Here is a 24,621-nt window from a genome sequence, read left to right as displayed (position 1 = left end):
TTCTTTTTTATTTATTCTTTAAGTTAACTCTTCTGTTACTTTGAATGAGTTACATGTATATCTGTTATTATTAAGTATCTTGCAGGAAGATATCAGTATTAGAGAAATATGTCGCAAAAAGCCCGGAAAAATTCTGCCGTAGAAGTTTCTACGATAAAATAATGTCCTATAATCCCAATCAATGATTTAAAAAAAAATTTAATAAAAAAAATTTAAAAAAAAAAAAACGATTTTCTTACTTTAACTATTAATGCCTAACCACAAAAAGTATATTACAATAAAAATACTGAAAAAAGTCATAATAGTGGAAATTTCTTTCTGCTGCCTACTAATTTAAGCTTAAAAAAAGCTCAGTATTTTTCCATACATAAATACTCATATTATTAATATATAGGATGGCAGAAAGAACTATCTTCTTTCTGAGTGATTTCCTTCAAATAACTTTTGACTAAAAAAATTAGGAAAAATTGATCTTAATGTTTATAATTTTTACTTTAAGGTCCATACATTTAAGTGTACAAATTAACAACCCGCAATGAAAAACTTCAAAAATAAAAATTTAGTAACAATTATGAATTTTTATAGCAGGGAAAAATGTAATTACTGTCCCCTCACTTATACACTTTAAAAGCAAGTGAAGAAAATATTCAATTTTTTTCTGTGAATCAAGAATTAATAAGTAAATATGGGAAAACATTTTAAATAATATTTAATTTAGGGGTGCACAACCTTTTTCAGTGAAGGGCCACATGCACAGTAGATTGACCAATGAAGGGCCGCATGCCTAAGTGTTTAGACCGACATATTGAAAGCAATTGTTGGTGGTGATTGTTATATAAACATCATTGTTTACATAACACTAAATTCCTTTTGTCGGTTAACCTTGTAATCTCTTTGCAGAAAATACAATACTTTAAAACGTTATGAATTAGAAAATGCAAAACTGATTACTTAAGAAGGAAAACAGAATTCGAAAATCAGAATCAATTTATCGGAAAAAATTTAGATAAATTGAAATAATTAAAAAATTATGGAAAAATTGAATTTTTTTTTATCACATTACAAAATACAAAAGTCCATTTAAACATAAATTTTAGCGTTAAATTTTTTTTTTCATGGAATTAAATTTCAAATAAATAAATGTTCTGGTCATTAATATAAATTCAAGTTAAATACTTTGATTTAAAGAAAGTTTATAGGGTTAAAAATGATTAAAACTAAAACAAAACCCCTTAAGTGGAAAATTTAGCATTTATTAGGGAATGTACTTTATCTTTCAGACATTTTTATTTTAAATTAATAATAAGAGGCTAAGAGAGGGAAGAAAAAGAAAGAAAGAAAACACATTAAATTTCAAGGAACTATATTCCTTAATAATAAAAAACTATTAACATACTTGTTTACAACTTTTTATGACGAATATATTTTTAACATGACATTTACTATTTACAATTAATGCACAATCAATAAAATTTACATTACTTTTCGAAACTTATCGTGATTAAATTTTTTATACAGTTAAAATTTTATGATATACAAATCATTTCCCAGCATATAATCATAAATGATATAAAATGCTCCAAGAAGATAGAAAATGGTTTAAAAAATTTCTTAATGGTTACACTGTAATTTGCAAAATTTTGGAATATTGTGATAATTTTATATACTTGATCATGTGATATTTTTTAAGCCATTAAATGAAAATGTAATGATTGTATTTAAAGACTACTCTGTAATTTTGAACAGGCCAAATTCATTCTGGAAAACTGTCTTTCGACAGAAGCTGTTGTTGTGAGTAGTATTAAACTTAGAGCAAATAACATAATCAGTTTTGGAATTTATCCTAGATGGTGTTCTTCCTTTCTGTGTTTTTAAATCGCGGAAATACAAATAGCGATGTGTTATTTTTTAATTGCTTGAATGCGAATCGCTATGTGTTATTTTTTAATTGCTTGAATACGAATTGCCATGAGTGATTTTTAAATTGCGTAAATAATAAACTCGATGCTTGTTTTTCAAATCGCGTGAATACGAATCGTGTGGCTTTTAAATTGCGAAAGGACTACTCACAACACTTGATTTTTAAAATGCATTAATATGAATCGCAATATATGGATTTTAAAACGCGTGCAAGAAAAGTAGCAACGGATGATATTTTAAATGCCAGAACACGAATCGCGATATGTGATTTCAAATCCCGTAAATACGAAGCGCGATGGATTTTTTTAAAATCTCGTTAATGTTAATACGAAATGCGATGCGCAATTTTCAGATCGCGTAAATACAAATTACGATATATGACTTTTAAATTACATGTGACAACAAAAAGAATAGGTTCGATGTGTGTTGTTAAACTTGCACGTGTTCATGGGACTAAAAAATTATGCCGTGTTCTGAATTTTTTTTTTTGTTGCAAAACGGACCGCGTTTAATATAAACACATCTCGTTTTTTTTTTCTGGGAATGTGTTGATTTGGCTAAGATACGTAATTACTTTTTAAGTTATGAAAAAAAACTAAAACTGAATCGAATTTCACGAGTTGTAATATTGTGTGAAAAAATCAGGTATATTCCAAATCACAAATAAAAATGCAGCAATAACGGGAAAGAAGAAAAAACACTTTCGAAAACTCTCTTAAAAAATTCGTGTTAAAATCGGTACAACGCAAATGATAAAATCGGCACAAACAGAGCACGTAAAAAATAATTATTTTAATGCGCGATTCAAAACTCGCTTGCTGTCAAAGTATTTAAAATATCATAATCTTTTTAAATCACGGGGAAAACGTAATAACTACTAAAACAATAACCAAAATACTTTAATATTTTAGATGAAATTGGAGTAAATAAAGTCCATCAAAATTTTATGCAATTTAAATGCGAGATTTGAAATTAAAATGTCGCAATAGCGTATAAAAAATATCGATACTTTCAAAACCTTGTAGAAATGTGTAGCAATAATTTCTAAAATAACGATTGAAAAATAATTTGATTTGCGATAAAATCGTTACAAATAAGCCATGTCAAAAAATGGTTATCTAAATGAGCGATTCTTTACTCGCGATTCGTAATAATATCTGGCTAAAATATCGAAGTTTTAAAAACCGGGTGGAACTGTGCAGCAATAACTGTTGAAGAAAGGATCTAAAGTCATTTAGATTTTCCATGAAGTTTGCACAAATAAAGCGTTTCATAACTTTCAAAAATCGCTATTTCAGAAACTACTTGAAAATGGGTAGCAATAACTACCGAAAAGTCATTGGAATCGGCACATACGAAAAGCGTCAAAAGTGGTAATTAAAATTCGTAAATCGTAATAATGATGTATTAAAAATATTGTGATTTTTAAAACTATGCCGAAATCCGTAGCGTTAACCATCGAAGAACTACATTGATTGAGATTGGGTGCGTCAAAAACTTAAAAGTGTAAATTTAAATTACCGAATTTTTTTTATTATTTTTCAAAAACAAATATTTAATTTTTATTTTTATTTTGTTCAGATTGCGGCCGCGGGCCGCACATCGAGGGTTGGCGGGCCGCAGGTTGAGCACCCCTAATTTAATTGAAAATTTAATTATATTTTTTAGAAAATAGATAATATCTAGAATTTTGGAGAAATATTAGGAATTTCTATTAAAGTTCTTACTTTTTCATTGCAAAAACATTTTTATCACTTATCATTTCATATTACCTTAAGTAAGATCACATTTTGTAAAGAAACACATGATAATTTAAAACCAAAACTCTTACTTGTATTTTTTAAATGTGCTTTTGTGTAGGGGAGCAATAATTATTATAAACTTGAAAAACACCACTTTTTATTTAATTTCAATATATCTATATTATATATAACTACACCATAAGCTTTATAATAATTTAAAAACAATACGGATACTAACAATATGTGTTTTGCATTTTAAAATAGATTTTTGTATATTTCATTTATATATTTCATGTGAACTGTTTTTGGTATAGAAATTAGTACTTTTTATTTGGGTAAAAGTTTTATTCTTGATCTTCTTTTTACTCCCTACATTTATACAATTAATCTAAAATTTAGAAATATCGACAAGTAATTAATACTTAAATTGCAAATTTCTATAATATTTAAAAATTCCTTTTTTTTTCTTTTTTTAATTACCCAAGCGGTTTGTTACTCTTTCAAACTCTTTTGACACTCTTTCAAACTCTCACAATTTTTTAAATAAAAACTGACAAAAAAAATCAAAATTACAAAATTCCGATATTAACGTTGTTAAAATTACAACTTTTAGTAATTCTGTAGAAATTCTAAATTATTCAATTCTTAATAAGAGTAAATAGGGAACACAAAATGGCCAAATAAACATTTGATTAAACATTTAAAAAATAAATAAAAATACAATAAAAACTATAAAAAAAATTTTGCTATTCAGCTTTCTTCTACAGATTCAGATGTTTTTATATTCTAAATTAAACTACATTTTGAACACAAAGCAGAAAGCATTTGAATTATCTAAACACTTGTATGTCGATTATTTTAACTTAATCTCAATACTATTAATATCACAACTTTGTTCTAAGTTTTAAATTTTTTTTTTGTTTTTATCTTTACTAACATTGTTCCTATATTCAAATAATAGTGCTCTTTATTATTAGAAACTAAACATTTAATAGCACAAAAAACTGAATCAAACATAGCAAAATTCTTCAAATAGTAAAGTAGTTATCGACTCTTAGGTAATTACAGTTCCCTTTAAATACATTTCAGATATGGCCAGGAATTACAAAATTATAGTTTCTGCAAATAAATGAAAACCTTTTTCATTTTCTTAATTAAGCTATCCCTATTTTTTAAAAATAAGTTGTTACACTTCATACATATTGAAAGAAAATTTCTTACAGGAAAATCAAGGGGCAGTGTAATTACATTCAATTAAATCATCAAGATTTTTTATGGTGAAATTATGCTTATTGATCCTAAAAGAATTAAACAGTAGAGAATTGTGTTCATTTTAACCTGGAAGTTATATTCTTTTTCAACGAGAGCCATCTATAGTATTTTATTGGCATTTTTAATTACTTGCGACAGTATTTACTTAAAAGTTGGGGACACATACAAAATTATGAGTAGAACAAATCAGTGACTGCGAAGTATCTCAAAAGTCGGGGAGTCTCCCTCTCTCCCTGTGCATATATATATATATATATATATACACAGGGAGGGAGAGAGACCCCCGACTTTTAAGTATATATATATATATATATACAGGGAGGGTGAGAGACCCCCCCCCCTGACTTTTGAGATACTTCCACGCTCACTGATTTCTTCTACTTATAATTTTGTATATGTCCCCAACTTTTAAGTAAATACTGTCCCATATATGAAAAAATGCCAATAAAATACTATAGATAGCTCTAGTTGAAAAAGAATATAACTTCCAGGTTAAAATGAACACAATTCTCTACTGTTTAATTCTTTTAGGATCAATAAGCATAATTTCACCTTAAAAAATCTTGATGATTTAATTGAATGTAATTACACTGCCCCTTGATTTTCTTCTAAGAAATTTTCTTTTGATTTGTATAAAGTGAAGTCTGAACTTTAAATTCATGATTCAAACTGTTCTAAAATTAAAAGAAAATTTATAAAATCTATAAATAATTTATCTCTCAATTACTTGTACATATTTTTTTTAAAGTTCTGTTTAATTGTTTTTCGTTTTTTATTCTGTTTGCTGTCAATTTTAACAATAAGAATTTTTCTCAGCGGTCAGCAACAGAGTCATATATTTATTCTGTGGGGGATGGGGTGAATAAAGGATGCTTTTGTAGGAGTTTTCACCAAGGAAATGTGTCCCTTCATTTATAAAATATGAGGGAGCTACAGCCCCCTCTGTCCCCCGGTTCCAGGAACAAATCATGTAAATTATTCTAAGAATATTAATTATACATATTCAAGCAGAAAGTCACACTATATTAGAATATTGTAATCTCTATTTCACTATTATAACATAGTAAATTACTTAAAAAGTTCAGAAGCTCTTGTTGGGGACACTGGATAATACAGACATTTTACCAATGTTTTATTTTTAAAAATATAATCTAAATACAAAATGCTTCTGATGCATATTTTTATTACTCCTTGTCAATGCTTTTAGCAAAACATACCATTAAATAATGAAAATAAATATTTTAATGAGAAATATTGCTTAAGGACACAAAAGTTATTGAGAGAATAATCCTTCTACAAAATAAATCTTAATACTAAAACACTTCAGCAATGGCTTTTTTTTATTTTAAAAAAGTAAGGCTTTTTCAAAAAAATAAATAAATATTGAATTAGATAGTGAGTAATGAGAACTTTCGAGTTAAAAAAAAAAAAAAACTTGATAATTTAATTATAATTTTTTCCCCCTTTAACTATTGTGGGAGGCTAAATACATCAGGGATGACAATTCTTTGGAAATATTTCAAAAAACTTACAATTTTTTAAAAAAGTCATATAAAATTAAGTAAGAATATACAGGCATCAAGTATAAAGGTACTTTTTCCTACATCAAAACATTTGCTGTCAAAATACATTTGTCTGAAAGAAATATTTTTCATCCCTTGTGAAATATAAAATAATGACTCTTTTTATAACTTGCATGTGATAATCCTATGAGTTTTGTAAGGAATTGTTTGGTTAATACAACTAATAAAACATAATTTTTCCTTTGTGCCTAATTAAGGTAATAATTAATCAACCAAGAAGGAATAAAAACTGATTTAATACTATGGGTGAATTTATAACTTAATTCTTTTTCAAAATGTCTCTGACAATATGAAAAGTAATATAAATTCTCAAAACAAGAAATAAATTAAAGTTTTCCAAAGAACAACTATGCCAAATTATCCATTAAGAAGCAACAATCATGCTAAAATATCTCCTAGGAGCAATTATATAAAATTGAAAAACAATTTAATTAAGGTTAGCAAATTAATGCAACAATAAGTAGGCAAAACTTATTCTACAGAAAAGAGCCTTTGGGTGTTATTGAGATAATAAAAGCAAAAATATACAAATCAAGAAAGTTAAGTGGAAAAAAATGTAATGGGATTACAGCAGTTATCTTAAATTAAATCTTTAATAAATTCGAAGCAATTCTATAGCCAGCATAATTTTTAATTTTCTTGTTTTAAGCTTATTTTATAGTTAAGTCATTTTTTTAATATTAATTTAAATAAAAACAATTATAATTATGGTAAAGCCGAAATAATGAAATTACATTACGTGAAAAAGTAACGTTTATATTACTACACATGAAAGTATTCCCTTTCTTTCATCCCTGGAGGGCATTAACTTTTTCGCAGAGGTAAAAGAAAAATAAAAGGAAGAAAAAGTGAAAGAAAGTGATTAACTTACGGAAGATCTTATGACGGGTAAAAGGAACACCAAAAATAGAAATTTTAGACAGTTATCCATGAGAAATGAATAAAACTTGTAAATAAAAGTCACAAATCCGATCACTAATCACATCATCATTCGTTTCTAACTTTCATAATCAAAATCAATAAAACGCAACAAGTATGTAAACAAATGTCCAATACCACTCCTCGTCAATTTTAACTTTCTCTGCGCATACTCATGCGCAATCTCTTCACCTCGTCTCATGACACGCTTTTTTTACACGCTCAGAATGACCTCTTAAATTTTTTTCTTCTTTTTTTCACGTTCACGCTCACTGATTACGCTAGCTTTTTTCTTTTACTAACCTTGTGGCAGCGGAATGATTCTTATTTTTCTTCTCGCTTTCAGTTAAATTACATAATGACACACAATAATAATATGATTATAGGACTGTTGCAGCTCAATTGAAGCGGTCGGATTTGTTTGATTGCTCCTAATTGATTAAAATACTGAGATTACCGCCTTTTTTCAACTTTAAGTTCATAAAAGACAGGCGTATTTCTGATAAAAAAAAAACACAATATTGTTATTCAATTTTAGCTGGTGTGATATTTTTTTCTGTAATGCCATAAATGACACAATATTCTTTAAACCCAAAAGCACAGTTTTTTGATTTTTTTATTTTTAATTTATTCATCTTTTGTTTAATTTATTCTTTTTATTTATTTTTTTTTCGTAAAAAAAATACTGATTATATAAAAATTGGAAGTACAGTTTAAAAATAAACTTGTCTATATTAAACTGAAAATTTGAGCAAATTCGTTTCTTGTTGAAAAACTGCTTTTTTTATTTTATTAATTTTTTATTGATTACAAGCGGGCTAAGTCCCCTGTTCGCTGCCGCTTACCAAGCCAGATAATTGCTTCGCAATAATTAGAGCCCCTAGTATAGTAGCCTTAGCAATAATTGTTGTTTCTTGACAAAAAACAGTTTTTCTACTAAAGGTAAAATTACTCTCTTAACCTGTATGAACTAAAAGGAATCTGTTTGCTTGTGCTTCCCCTTCCCCTCGTCTAAATATTATTATCTATTAGTAATAAATATATTTATATCTATGGGTGAACAGAAGTCATTTTTCTAGGCAATCATTTTTTAAAATAACATTTATATTGTAATAACATTTTATTGTTCAAACAAACTTGATGAGTTCACAACCTTAATTTAATATTTTCGCTTCCCAAACAGGCGGATATATTAAATACTGTTTTCTTGCATATTAACATTGTGCATGAAGCTGATCGTTAAGTTCTAAATCATTTAACAGATCTCTTTAACTGTAATTTATTACAGTATATTAATGCTATTGGCAGAAAAACAATAATTGTAAAACGGTTAATAAGATTAGACCACCTTTCTCAATAACTTTATCTTAAAATGAAAAATGTAGCACAGAATTACATTATAATAATAATAAAAAAAATTAAAAAAAAAAAAACAATTTTCTTAGTTTAAAACTCTTGAAAAGGGTAATAATTGCAGTACAGAAAAATAACTTTAAATTAGGGATACAAAAATACTTTTAGAAAAGGAATATTTGTATGACTTTTATTAATGTTATGCTAACGACAACCAAAACAATATGGAAATGAATGAGGAAAAACTGGATCCTACCACGTGATTTTCCGGCCAATAAAAATGCACGGACAACAATGGAAAACTGCGACACCATTATTAGATTTTTACATATACACTGGTTATCATAAATTAAGGAAAAATCACAAAAATAGCGATAACTCTTTCAAAAGTAAGCCAAACCGTGCAAAATTTGCATATGTTGTCCACTAAGAGTAGCTGAGTAAAATTGCAATATGCAAATTAGTGGCGCTGCACTCGGCTTACGTCATCTGCCTGGAGCATAAAAGTCCAAGTTTGAGAGAAAGCACACAAATTTTACTGTGATTGCGACATTGAAAATCTGAGATAGCCAATTCGTAATAATGACCTCTAGGCATCATTTGCCTGAAGAACTACGATGGAGAGCCATCGGGAGACTAGAGGCAGGGCAGAGTCAATCAGAAGTGGCCAGATGGCTAAATGTGAGTCCATCTGTGGTTCATAGACTTTGGAGGCAATTTCAAACCACAGATTCGGCATCTAGGAGGTTCAGTCAAGGACGGCCAACTGTTACGACCAGTGCCGATGACCGATATTTGACATTAAGTGCACGCAGGAATAGAACCGCTACTCCGACACATCTTAGATCCTCTCTTGCTGCAGCCACCGGAAGGTTGGTGTCAACGTCAACTGTGCGCAGAAGGCTCCACGAAGGTGGTCTGTATGCGAGACGACCAGCCATTTGCGTGCCGCTCACATCACGCCATAGGAGAGACCGTTTGCAGTGGGCCCGACAACATGTCCACTGGACGTCAGATCAATGGAGGCCTGTTCTCTTTACGGATGAGTCCAGGTTTAGTCTAGAAAGTGACAGTAGACGTTATTTGAAATGGAGAGAACCTGGGACCCGTTATCATCCATCAAACATCCGTGAAAGAGATGCATACGGAAGAGGCAGTGTCTGTGTTTGGGGAGGCATATCCTTAGGAGGGCGCACATACCTCCATGTCTTTCCAAGGGGAACCGTGAATGCTCAGGTTTATCGAGACAACATCCTTGATGCTTATGTGCGCCCATATGCCGGGGCAATTGGTGATTGCTTCCTGTTACAGGACGATAATGCAAGACCACACAGAGCTCGCATTGTTGATGATTATCTTCAACAGGAAACAATTACTCGCATGGAGTGGCCAGCTCGATCCCCGGACTTGAATCCTATCGAGCACGTTTGGGATGCTCTAGGGAGGCGTGTATCTGCCATCAATCCGCCCCCTCAGACCCTTGCCACGCTTGCAACTGCTTTACAAGAGCAATGGCTCTCACTTCCTATTGAACTGATAGACCGCATAATTGAAAGCATCACACATCGCTGTTTGTGCTGTATTGCTTCTAGAGGCAATCATATTCCATATTAAAGGTACTTTTTCTATTGCAAACCGATACTTCCAATTTGTTTATTTTATACATGTGCTAATTTCTATACTACTATTAATGTCTGATAATTTCTTTTTATGTTGTTTAATACCTTACTATGTGTTGTATATTGTGGGTAAGTTTCATAAAATTCCATGTGTAATTTCTTGAGTTATCGCGATTTTTGTGAATTTTCCTTAATTTATGATAACCAGTGTAGTAAGACACTATTTATAAATTATCAATATACCACATTAGCTGTGCGGAACCAAATTTTATGAATAAAACTTTATGACCTTTTAACTTAGTAAACATTATAATAACAATTACCAATTATATACGTTAGTCGAATATAGTATATAGCAGGGCTCGAAATTAACGGTGATAAGGTACTTAAGTTCATCTCGAACCACCAAAATCACAATCAGTGATCCCACGGGCCAGCAGCTGATGTTATGGGGAATAATTTGCTGTTTTGACTTTTAATTTTGCGTTTTAATCTATATTTTCCCACCGAAAAAACATGTTTTATCATAATTTAAGCATTATACATTTTCTGCTTCGCAATTTCCATTTAAATTCACTTGGTAAACGTATTAAGAAAAATATCTAGAAACATATAAACAAACTGGAAATATTTTTTAGTTACTCGAAAACCATGGCGTACTGCTATTTGAGTCTCAGATAGTAGCCCGCATATGAGTGAAACTTCTGTATAATGTGCACACTTAACGCTATTTAGTCTGGAATGAATCAAACAACTTACATCTTTAAAATGGCTTTTTGGGTGAAAATTAAGATGCTTCATAGCTAGTTTAGGTTAGAGCTTTTTTAATCATCAGACTAACCATGGAAGATTTTCCTCTGAATAATGCGTTAAAAAGGACCCATAACAGCTCGTTTGCACATTGAATTTGTATTTTACGAGGTCGGTTCAAAATGATAAGAGAATTTAAGGCCAATTTATTTATAATTGGAGGTAAAAATATTCACTCTATTTCGAAAACAATACATTTATCAGCTTTAGAACTAAATGTAATTAATTAAAATATTACCCTGTCCTGACAGTAAGGATATCGTGTTTCAGCCTTAAAATCGAGATAATTAATTTTTTAAGTGTTAGTGACATTAAGAAAAAATTAGAAGTTTATGTTCTACATAGCTTTGTATCGGTCTTTGTGTTAAGTTGGAAATATAAAGTGAAAGAATTGAAATCTTTGTGAAAGAATATAGAATGTGTCATTTAAGAGGATTGATACTTGATGAACTTTATTTACTTGAAACAGAATGGAAAGAACAGTTATTAAAGTAAACAAATGCTACGTTTGTTCAACAACCAATCAGGATCGATTGAGATACCCACACTACGTCACTTGCAGGTGTCCTATTGTAAGTTATGCGGTCTTCCGTATATTTGAACAATTCATAAGGTCTTCTTTGTAAAGCCGTTTTTCAGCCACACTCATAAATATTTACTCAAATAATTTATGTAGATGCGTAGAGATGGTATAATGGTTAAGGCACTGAACAGTCATTGTGAAAAACTGGAGTTCGATCCGGAATGGCAACTTGAAGCCCACCGAGCTTCAGATCGGTGGGTACAAGCTGGTCTAGAAAGTAAAAGCGGCCCTTTCTGCCGAATGTTGCCGCATGAAATTGTAGGGCCTGAACCAGCTTTCGCACAACAAGCTTTCGCGGGCATGCTTTTATGTTACCGAGATGTTTATTCGAGAGTGTCCACAGGTTGAAAAAAATTTTAATGTGATGGAGAGAGATCGAAGAAACAGAATGTTTTAATCAAAAAAGAAGAAAATCTTTGAAAATTAAAAAGTTTAAAATATTAAAACCACCCAACTCAAATCCTACAATTGAAAAATATAAAACTTCAAAAAGTTTCATATGAAACACTTGTCACCACTTTATACATTTATCTTAACTATGTGATTATTCGTAATTCATTGCTACTTTGATGTCCTTTCTTTTAATAAAATGTCGTCAGATGACGTTCTGGGAACTGAAAATAAACAACCATGACACCTTTCAGATGATGAGATTCCAGCTGTTTCGTTTTTTTGAATGGGTTCGAAGATTTTAAACTGAAAACAAAAGCGCCAAAGAATACCTTGTCTTTGAGTCTTATCATGCGATGGAGCGGGACGAAAAGTTATTTACGTTTTTTCCAATTTATATTCAATCAATAAAGATAATATTCTTTATCTGCGCACTTAAAATGAAGAACTAGCAATAAAAAAAAAAATATGTAAAAGAATGCCAATAAAAGATAATCATTTTGATGTTTATTTTTTCAAGTATGACAATAAGGTCTTCAGCACTTGTTCTCGATATGTGTCAACAATGAACATTTATTGCGTTGTTTTTACGTTTATTATCTTTAAGAACAATGATGTTTATAGGGTTCAATATGAAAAAAATTTATTTGTTATTATTATTATGTCTTCAAGGAACCAATTTATAGGGGGATAAGGTATATTTAGTAAGCTGTAAATAAAAGTAATCATTTTATACCGTAAGGTATGCACCTAATTAATTTGTAATTAAAGCGACATGTAGTACAGACCGGTGGTATAAAAACCTAGAGCAGCGATTCCTCAAATTTTCTTCTGCATTAGGTATATACCAGTGGTTACCAACTGGCGGCCCGAGGGCCGCATTAGGCCCGCAAACTTTATTTTTTGCGGCCCGTGAACTAAAATATATTAGTTGTAATTTTTTGAGGGACAATTTTCGTAAAACATCTATATAGGTTTTAAGTACTTTTAAGTTTTATATCTTAACAATTTGATATGTGTTGCACATTAATTGTTAGGTGCACATTAAAGTTACCGTAGCCAGAATTTTTAAATAGGCAATTAAATATTTTTAAAAATCTACTTTTTATTTTAATTTGCCATTCAATGCTTTTGTTTTGTACAACTTGATAAAAATCTAACAGTAATATTTAATGTTCCTTCAAACATAAAAGAGTCCTACATAAAATTTTGATAAAGTTGCAGCCCGCCATTTGACTGGTGTTTTTAATTGCGGCCCCCGGCCTCATGTAAGTTGGAAACCCCTGGTATATATCATGCCTTATAGATACAGTTATCACTAATTTATCGTCAGCGTTAAGTGCTGTGAATTCTTCATTGGGGGTTATCATCATGAATAGGGAAAACTGCCACGAAAAAGATGTAATGCTTCCTTGCAGCAGCATCTTTCTATAAGAAAAGTATTGTTGATTTGAATTCTGAATTAGTAAGGAACGAGTTGAGAATAAGGATGAGGTCATCACCCTTAAGGTATAACTTGACGATGCTACACTCTATCGAATGCCTTAGAGACATCGAGCATGAGGACAGTTATATTTGGCTTTACTAATATATTCAAGAATATTTACAGGTTTTTGAGGAATCCATATTGCTGTTTTCGTATGCCATGAAGATGGTCATTCAGTCTGTGTTGAATGATTTTTTCAAAGATTTTTGACAGCATAGGCTAGTAGGAAGCAGTAGTTTTCTGGAGAAGAAGCGTCATTACCAGAGCTTTCGGAAAGAGAATGATATTAGATATCTTCCATTCAGTAGAAAAGTATTAATTTTTTTCGCTCGAATAAAAAATGTTTGTAGGCAAGCTAATTTTATTATAAGGCATGTTTTTGATAATTTAGTTTAGATTTCGTCATGTCCCGTCACTTTTCCATTGTTTAATTTGGGAATAATACTAATAATTTCAGTATATGTAATGAGTTCAATAGTATTTGTATATTTGATAATCTTATCACAAGTTTCGTCAACAAATTTGTCAGTTTACGGGCAAAAATGTTTTTATTGTTGTTAAATTGTTCTTCCATTGTGTAGGCGAAGATTTCACCTCTCTTTTGTTTAGTTGCGGCCCGTTTTAGAGGAGTGTTAAAAAGGGATTATTTAAGAATTCTGATAGTCATTTTCCAAATAGAATAATTCAGCAGTGTTAAAACTATTTAGTTTTTTTCTTACAGGGTTCATTTCGGTGTATGGAGCACATGGATCTGATTTCTTCTCAGAGTTGATTGAGTTGTCTTGTATGGTCAAGATTGAAGTTCAGTTGAAATCTTTTTCTAATTTTGTAACCTTTAATAAGCTCTCTAATATGATTTCGAAGTCTATAGCTGTTCATACTGGCGGGAAAGAGTTCTGTACATTCCGCACAAGTAGTTATTATGCATTGGTAAGATTAGCTATTGCAGATTTAATTTCATCATAAGTAGAGAAATCCTATTGGTCGATAGCGATAAAACTACTACTTTTGTGAGGTACATTTCTATACATGTAGGCTTACGACACAATTTTAAGACGGCACTGGCATAATTTATTAAATATTGGTCCTATTGCTTTGAAATTCGAAGTTTCCGTAACTATCATTGTGCTGCCACGATTGGCACCAAGTCGGTAAAAAATGTCGCCAAACGGAGTCTCCAATAAGAAATACATTAATCGTTATTTTCTCTCTAAACTAAGTTAGAATTACACGACTTTCTTGAAAAGTTTCTAATTAAGCTGTTTATTTAGAGTCCGTTTGAGACATTTAGCTGATAACAAAAGAATATCCACAAAATTATACACGATATTTACAAATTCATAACAATACGTTCAAAATTGTCTTTGTATACTTTTGTTGTTATTCCGCCGAAAGAAGGTGGGGTCGTCATTTAGGGTTTCCAGAGCCGAAAAAAAAATTAGGAGCTGCTGCACTAGAGCGTTCTACCACCGGTTCGCGGATTAAAATTCGTATTGGAATTAATATAAATTTTATTTATATTTAAATAGGTTTAGGCTTAAAATATTTTTCATTCTAAAGAGTAAGTGAATGATCAGAAACAAACAGGTCAAAAAATTGTTTAAGTGCCACAATTTTGTATACCTTAAAATTATGTCATTCATTTCCAGGTCGCGATAAAACAGTTGGAATATTAAACCGGTTCTTCGAGTGAATAGGATTGAAAAATATTGCTCCAAATGTCAAAGGTCAATTAACGCCTGGTAGGTCAGTTTTACAATACAATTGGGGTCAAATTGTTTTTGCATTGAAAAAGAAGTGGTTGTTAGTGATGGCTAAGTCTGGTGAATATGGTTGATGATGAAGAGGTTCTAAAACTTTACCGCAGTCATTTGTGTAGTATGTTGTCAAGTCATGCAATAAGATAGTAGTTTATCTGTTAACAAATTGATGCTATTTTTTTAGGCTATTTTTGTTGCATCATTTCTTCGATTTGTTTGCAGCACATTACTAATGTAATGATCTGATATGGATCAGTTTCAGCATTGACCTTCCTTTCTTTATTTATCTTTGATTCTAGGAGACCTTGTCGCTCACTTGCAAGGTCAAAAATTACTTGTGCGAAATTAGGCACACCAGTTTAATACAGTCTGCTGCGCTAATCACGTTAGAGCCATATACATAATTAATGTTTCCCAAAGTCCACTCATATTTCATAATGACGTGAATTGTTGGCCCATTTCAATATTTTTGTAATATTTTAGAGCTTACACTGACATTTTTCAGTCGGTGAAATGCGTAATTTTACACAAATAAATAAATAAATGTGATCATTGGGTACCCATTAGACAAAAGTTTTCTTTCTATTATTATTTTTACCTTTTCTTTTTTTTTCTCAACAGATTTTCACAACGCCACACTATTTCAAGTCGTGGATGCATTGCAAAAACTACATCGATTGATATTTGTCCGCTTGTCGTCCAGTGGTTTAGATTTGTTTTCAATTCCAGCCAATATCGTTCCTCGAATTCGTTCATTCTATAAAAATTCTTTCCCTTTTTCAGCGTTTATATTTATATTAAAATCTCAGCCAAGACAGCAATAATTAATAAGTTAATCACAAGAAAAGCATTAATTCTATGAAAAGTTCAAAAATGCCAATTGGTCAAAATAAAAAAATAAAAATTTCTGTCTCAAAAATTATTTTCAAGAAATTCTAAAATAATCATCTGTTTTTTTTTTGTTTTTTTTCTTTTTCTTTTTTTTTTTTATGGTGTTGAAATTGATTTTGTCTAACTACAAATTTTATTCTCGATAGCCTAATTCTACTAACTTTTTATTTCCGCGCTTTCGGGTTTGTGAAGGTGGAATCTTTCAAGAGAAATTTCAACCAATATTTCAAGAGACTAGCTAGAGAGCTTAAATATCAGCAGGAGTTTTGTGCCATGAGGTAATATAGATTTTATAATATAGAGTTAATATAGATTTCTCTTTGGCTAGACGATAGCGCTGTTTCACCAAACGTTCAGAGGTGTGAAGGTAGCGGATTAGACTAGTATTGTATCGTATTACTAGTACAGTACTATACACATTATATCTATAATTAATAGCCTTTCGTTGTTTTTTGTCCACAATTTCTAATGAATTCTATTCATAAAGCTTAGTAAAAATTGTCAGTCACTTATGGTTCCAAAAAAAAAAAAGTTTATATATATATATATATATATATATATATAATAAAAATCGGTAAGTAGTCGATGCGTAAATTAGGAATTTATATATATATATATATATATAATATATATATATATATATATATATATATATATATATATATATATATATATATATATATATATATATATATATATATAAATTCCTAATTTACGCATCGACTACTTACCGATTTTTATACCTAATAATAAAATAACAATTAAGAATTTAATACTAAAACATTTGGAATCCATTTTTCCTCTTGAAGTCATGAGGAAAATATGTAGTTTAATTACGTTTACTCAGACCAGACGATGAAACTGTTTTACGTGGTTTGCAATAAATAGAATGAAATTTACGCTCCAGACAAATAGCAAGAGATGTCAAAATCTGTCTGAGAGAGATCGCATGCACTATTATCGATAAAGGAAGTGAAAACTAGAAGAGAGTATTTTCCAGAAACTTGATAGTAAATAATAGAATAATCGCAATCTCTCTGTATTAAAAAAAGGGACTGTTGTTTCAGAAAATTTTCACCGAGTATGCTTCTCACATTCATAACTCGAAAAATAAAAAAATAATAAAACAATAGAAAATTTCGCACTTCTAGAAAATTAATTAAGGAACATTCTCATATCAAATTGTTGTTGCGGTTGTTAATTTTTCGGTTATTTTATGTCGAAGTTAGAGATGGTTTTCTTCTTCTTTCTTCATTTTTTATTTTTATTTTCTTTTTTGTTTAATTCAGCATGGCAAAAACTGTTAGCAGGAGAATTATGATTGATTTCAAATGCTTGAAAATGAGCAACTCGTTTAAATTTCGAAATTAATTTGCATCTAATTGTGCCTTCCATGGATGTGGTACTACTTATGATGAATTTCCTGATTATTTTAAGTTTGGCAACTAAGTTTTTTTTTAAATATTTCTTATGTCTTTATTCGACTCAATGTAGATCATTCGAAAAAGAATGTTTCCCCCCCCCCCTCGAGTTAACTTATGCTAATTTTCAGATCATTAAAATGAAATGTCAAGATGAGAAAAACGACTTTTTCTGACACCTGCATTCAAGATTTTAAATTCAAGATTGTTGTGTATGGAGAGGGGGTGCCAGGGGCGCCCATATGTTTGAATTTAGGGAGGGGGGTGCTCATGAAAGAAAACGACAAATAGCTTAATGAATTAAAAAATTAATGAAAGAAAATTTTATCTATTTAAATATTTTTATCTTAATTAGCTGAATGACCAATTAATTAAATTAATTTCACTTTTAATTATACATGATTAATCAAATACGGATATGTTTCATTAAGCATATATTTTCTAGGAGTGGGCGAGCCCCTTCAGCCCATTGCAGCATAGGGGGTGCCATTACTGAAAGAACCCCTCCTGATTAATACGCCTAGTTGTTGACGTTAAAGGCAATCTGTTTGCTTCCAGAAAATTAGCTTTACCACAAAAATTAACGTTAAACGGTAAAAGAAGTGGTGGAGAAAAAGAAATGCTCTCATCAATTAAACTTATGAAAAATTCGTCATGCTACAGAAACAAAAAATGCAATTGATTTATTTTTCTTGATATGAATAGGATTTCGTGGTTAGATTGCCTTAAAAAGTAAAAGTGGTATTTTGTCTCAAAAGAAAAGAAAAAAAAAGAGATAAAGATAAACCATTCATAAAACGTTGCAATGTAGCAACTCAGTTGATTATTTTCAAAAACCTTTTATGTTCGCAAATATCAATCTTCACTTGCACAGCTACATATTCGTTATTTTCTAATGTATATGTTGTTGTAATCAGATTTTCTCTTTAAATGATAGCAGAAAATTTTTCATACTTTCCAGAATTTCATTCCATCATACAGTGGCGTACGCAGAATTTTTTCAAAGGGGGAGTTCATAATTTTCTGAAGCTGCTAAAAGAAATTCGAGTATGTAATAAAGCACGATTATTTCCCTAATTTAGACAGCTAGACAGTTTTGACTTTTTATTTAGACAACATTGTTTAGTTAAATTTTGGTTTGATTTTTTAAGTTTAAGAACATAATGTAATACCTTCTCGCAAGTAATATCTTCTGAAAAAAGTCCAATGTCATATGGGTGGGAAGTAACACTTTGAGGGCCACTTTCACATTCATCAGGTTTTGTTATGCTAGAAATGTTTTCTTCAACGGAAGTATCACATTTCTGTACAACAGAAAAACTTACATTGTACTCCGTTCCCCCTTTTATATAATTTTTCACCGCATCTCCAAAATTCTCGAATTGTCTCAAAGACGACAGAAGGTCTCAGATTCCAGAATCATCGCGTAAAGACCTCGCGAATGACAGCCAGTCTCGAAAACTATCGCGACTGGCAGAACAGAAAAGAACCAGTCCATAACAGTATCACGTGAATTTGGTTTCAAAAGTACAACCCTAATAGTAAATGTTTTTTTCAGTATTCTGAGAAATACCGTGGAAAAAAAAGGTAGGTATAAGGCAAATCAAAATAAATAGTCTTAAAAAATAATACCCGCATAATTTCTACTAAATTTTTTTTTTTTTTGCCATTTTGTCTGAGCTGAAGGGGGGTGTTCAAACCCCTAAACTCCTCCCTTGCGTACACCACTGCAATCATATAATTAAGAATTTAACAAATTTTATGATTATATATTTAAGTCCAACCTCTTGAAACTCGTATTTTAAATAATGTTGGAAGTATGTAACTTGCAAAAAAATAAATAGATAATAAAACAAATAAATAAACTCATGAATGCGTTGATAAGTTCTTTATTTGAAACTCTTAATTGTAAAACTTAATTAACTTTAGATATTTTAATTTCTTACTGAATATAAAAATCTAATGATGGTGTCGTAGTTTTCCATTGTTGTCAGTGCATTTTTATTGGCGGGAAAGTCATTCACGAAAGCTACGAGCTATAGGGGCGTTGTTATTTGTGTTTGTGACGCAAGCTGCTTTTGCTTTCCTCAGTGAAATAGATATCCCACAATTACAAATTGATAATTTGTAAGCTACAAATCGTTTGGGGTCGCCCCCTTTTGCATGGTGGACGCTAGAGGAAGGGGGTTTGAACGGCGAGAGGACCACGCGTCTGGTCAGCAGAAGGGGAGATAAGGAGTGATAGATTTATGAGGAATTAGAATGCAGAACGCATTATCTTAACAATTTGTTCTTGTGGAATATAACATTTCTTTCAATTTGTTTTTGTGGTATATCTATTTCATTGACGGAGAAAACTGCTTCATTGTGTTAAATAGCATCATAAATGCCAAGTGACACGGAAGATTAATCTTTATATTCGTGGGACGAACTTTTAAAAGCTTGTTTTGTTTAACCTTATAACGTAAAGTTACTGAAAATTATAACAAAGCATAAAAAAAAAATGGAATTATTTTAAATTTTATGAATTAAATCGGTATATGTCTTTCAGTTTTGTTCATGATTTTTGAAAGTTGATTAATACCAATTTATTGTTTATTTACGAACGGTTATTCAACTAGTTTTCTTCTACATGTTAAACTAATTTGCGAAATAACGTGTTCACTTTCCACCAGGTTTGCACAGTTTCGGGTCACACATCGGAAAAAAAATTAAGAAGTTTTGCTAGCGGCCAGTAATTGCAATTTTAATGGTAAATAAAACATGTAGTTGCTGAAATTGTAAAAAAGAATTATTATTAAAAAAAATATATTCATTTTTATTTCTTTTGAAGCATTTTTCAAAATAAGGCTAACATTTCTAGAATAAAGAAAAAATTTGTCAAGTAAGGCTTATGCTAAATTTAAAGTACTATTATTTAAAGTAGTATATAGTTGTACTATTAAAACGTTGTCAATGAATAAAATTTAGGGTCTTTGAACCAGCAATGCAACTGAACATTTATATTTATTAACAAACATAAAATTTATTCATTACAAAATAAATCTAAAATATTTTTATTTTCTGTGAAAAAGTAGCGATTGACAGGAAATTATTTAAACAACAGTGGTCTGAAGCAGTCTAGTACAAGTAGTGAAGCTACTGTAGTCTCTACTTTTTTTCGTAATAGTGTAGTGAGCTATTTTATTAAAAAAAGTAATGCAGTGAATAGTGCGATACACACACACAAAAAAAAAAAAAAAAAAACGGTAGCTTGCAGCGATTTCTAGAAATTACTTTTAACGAGTAAAGAAACGCGGCTCTAACATTATCTCATTTTTCGAATTTGATGGGTACAAATCTTGGCGGATTCATCAATGGATGCAATAAAAATGAGCTGAGCTGAGCGCTAACAGGATTTACTTATTTAGAATCGCGTACAACTAATACTTAAATTAGCCATTACAAAATGTAGATAATTAATCACTTTGATCTCACATGTGAAAACATTGATGTTTTGTAAAAGGAAGGGAACGTATTTTCGATGTAGTACTTCATTTTTTAGAGGAAATACAAGAGCATTAAACAATTAAAAGATTTCAAGTATATTTAATAATTTCACATTCCTCAAATTAAATATTACTGACGAGAAAGGCGAAAAAATGTTAAATATCAAATTCGAAAAAAATATTTTGGAATAACAAACTGGTTTATGTAAACATGAACAGAGATGCCAACTGCTCCGGACACGCCAAAATAATTAAAAAAACGATATATAACTGCAAAGTAAATATTGCAAATATTTGACTATTTTTGAATGCTTTTTTAAAGGTATAGCATAATATAAGTACTTTAAGGTGGTGAATTATATAAGCTTACGAATTACTTAGAAATAGTGGTGGATAAAAATCTACTAAATTGAATTTATTACATCAAGAATCACAATTGATAAACTACCACTTTGAAATATATATTTGCTTTCCGGAGCAAGTTGGCATCTCTGCATGAATAAGTATTTTTTAATTATTCCCTTACATTTAATGTAAGTTCGTATCCTTAAAGTAGTGAAGTAGTTACTACAATTATAAAGTAGTTCGTTGCCATTTATAAAAATAGTTGTAGTTAACTACATTTGTATTTTCTCGCCCTATGGCCAGTCACGACTGTTCATTTTGCCTTATGGGTTACATGAAAGAGAAAAAACCAGTCGTTTTCTGAAAATTGTTTTAAATTTTAAGATCGATGAATATATATACTATATTTCCCCCCCGGAAGAAATGCACCTAAAATGAGTACTTTCTGCTTTACGTGAAGTGAATGGGAAAATCCATTGACAGAAGGAGTCGAAGGCGATTTCTGAAGGTCGTCTAGTGAGGTTAAAGGAAATATTATCAAAACAAAGTATTTAATAATGTGCGATGCATAAAATGTTTCCTCAACACCACAACGCTGTAGAAATTTTTCATAGCAAATTCTGTTGAACCACTCGTCATGGACGGATCGTGAATTTGTGGGGCCCCGGGCTGAAACTACTTAGGGGGCCCTAATAACCATTTTGTCAAAAAACTGTTTTCTATAGTGATGTAGAGAAGTAGATAGAAAAAAATAGGACAATAAAATAATTTTATTTATTTATTTTTTATTTATGTATACAAACATCAACTGTACAACATTGTAGCAAAAGAAATTGACAGGTTATGTTATATAAATTATAAAGCTACCTTTCTGCATTTTTGTGCTGCAAATTCCTTTATTTGCTCATCACATTGTAAGTCCTTCGTTAAATCACAATTAATGGATAGAACTGATAAATGATTGAGTCGATGGTTCGACATTGTTGTCCTATATTTGTTTTCTTATATGACATCCTGGAGAAAGAGCGCACCGCTTCACAGCTAGTGATTGGCAAAGTTAAAAAGATTTTTAAGATAGTATAGCAATTTAAGAAAAAATCAACAAGTTTCTTTTCATAAATTAGCATAAAAATTTCACTGCAAGAGGTGTAAGACTCTGGCTTAGACTGAAGTAAATAAGATTTTAAAATGAATGCACTCATTCACTAAATGCTCGTTTACGTCATCTGGATAATAATCAACAATATTACGTACACTTTCCAGATCTATGTTTTCCATATTTTTGTCTTGCAAATTCATTAAAAATTTGAATTTCTTGCTATACATCTCATAGACTTGGTTCCTTTTATTTAAATCCATAATCAGCTTATCCAACGCAACGTTTAGCGTGTCTCTTTTAAATTTTTCTCCTCCGTATACTGAGAATTTATCTGTGGACTTATCTGAAAATTTTGGAGCAATGCGTCTCTTGTTTATGTCATTGTAGTCTATTCCCACACAAGTACTTAATTTTTTACCTTTCTCTTCGTATTCCTTTAGCTTCTGATCTGATTGGTGCCTTTATGTTGTTCAGTTGTTCACGAAGTCTTTTAATGACACAATTAACTTGTTGCCTTCACAAAAATCTAAACCAGGGCTCTGTATTTTTTTATTAACTAAATTAAATCTCCCCAAAATTTCTTCCCATCAAATAATCAAAATTGCAGTATCGAGTTTCGCCATTTTATTGAATAAATTACTTGCCTCTTTCCGGAAATCATCTTTCTCATTCTAATTTTCGCTGAAACTTTCGAAAATTTTCATAATGTCATCATAATTATTTTTCAAAGCTTTGACAGCATCATAGTGACAAGACCATCTGGTCTGGCTTAAACTTTTTAACGTAAATTTGAGTTTTGTTTCACGATTTAACAGTTCCCACCTATGGGTCGAAGTAGAAAAGAAAACGTATATTTTTTGCATTGCTCCAAAAAAGTTCACAATTTCGGTTGCAACCTTAACAGATTCTTCACCAATTAGGTTAAGGGAATGCGCAGCACATGGCACATAATCCGTGGATTTATTTTTTTTGTTTTAGTAGTGCTTGTACACCATTGTAGTGACCCACCATATTAGCAGCGTTGTCATAAGATTGTCACCTACAATTACCCAGTAGTAGTCCATTTGTTTCTAAAAAGTCTTGTAGAATATTAAATAAATGTAAGTCAGTATGACTACTAATTTTAATGAAGGATACACATCTTTCATGCACTTTTCCCCGAAAACAGTATCGTAATACAATAGCAAGTTGATCATTGTGAGATAGATCTGGAGTAGTACCCATCACAGTTGAATAATACTTCGTGTCGTCGTTATTTATTTGAGTTATAATTTGATTAATTATCTGTCGGCCCATAATCTCAATTATTTCTTCATATACTTTTTTTGATAAGTACGATATTATCGGTTTCGGTCGCAGCTCTCGTTGTTCAATGTGTTCACGAATGAATGGATCGAACTCTGCCAATATCTCCAGAGCACTCATAAAATTACCATTATGTGGAGAACCAAATACTTCCTCGGAACCTCTAAATGCTAAGCCCCTTATACTTAAAAATTTGACCTCTGCAATAACCCGTTTTAGGACAATGTGATAAAATTCTGTTTCTTTTCTTAATTGCTTCTGAAGCTGCTTGTCTAAAACAGATATATTTTCCTTTCCTGTCAAACACACTAACATTGATTTCTTATATTTATTAGAATTTTCAGGATTTTCTAAACAAGTTCCTATGTGTTTCCAATCAGAAAATCTGGTTGTGTATTGAGACGGGATTTTAGAAAAAGTTTGCAAGTCAAACAAAAAACAGTACAGTCGATGTAATATTGTTCTTCACATCACATTTTAATTCTTTGTAATGAGTGCAGTAATTCACAAATTATCATTAAAAATCGATTAAAAAGTTCATTTAGTATTGAAAAAATACATTAAAAGCAAAAAAAACATGACTTATAATTCTTTTTACTTACCAACTAAGAGCAGGAAATATTTTCTTGTACTGAT

The 24,621-nt window shown here is 30.6% G+C and overlaps 1 protein-coding gene across 4 annotated transcripts in view; it reads right to left on the bottom strand.

Moving 5' to 3' along the window:
- LOC107447565 (NPC intracellular cholesterol transporter 1) overlaps window positions 1-24,621 on the bottom strand; it is a 116,491-nt gene that overhangs the window by 78,101 nt on the left and 13,769 nt on the right. Inside the window, exon 1 of one of the 4 annotated variants that reach the window (XM_043049807.2) lies at window positions 7,389-7,715. The exons of 2 other annotated variants lie outside the window; for them this stretch is intronic. In XM_043049807.2, coding sequence (XP_042905741.1) covers window positions 7,389-7,448 — 60 coding nt within the window. In that variant the 5' untranslated portion in view covers window positions 7,449-7,715. Of the gene's footprint in view, window positions 1-7,388; window positions 7,716-24,621 lie in introns of those variants that run through there. One more of the 4 variants, XM_087160515.1, reaches the window with a different exon arrangement.

This window comes from Parasteatoda tepidariorum, chromosome 4 (assembly GCF_982258835.1).
Source record: "Parasteatoda tepidariorum strain Cologne lab strain chromosome 4, Ptep-v5.0, whole genome shotgun sequence".
Classification (NCBI taxonomy): domain Eukaryota; kingdom Metazoa; phylum Arthropoda; class Arachnida; order Araneae; family Theridiidae; genus Parasteatoda; species Parasteatoda tepidariorum.
This window is presented reverse-complemented; position numbering and strand designations above follow the sequence as displayed.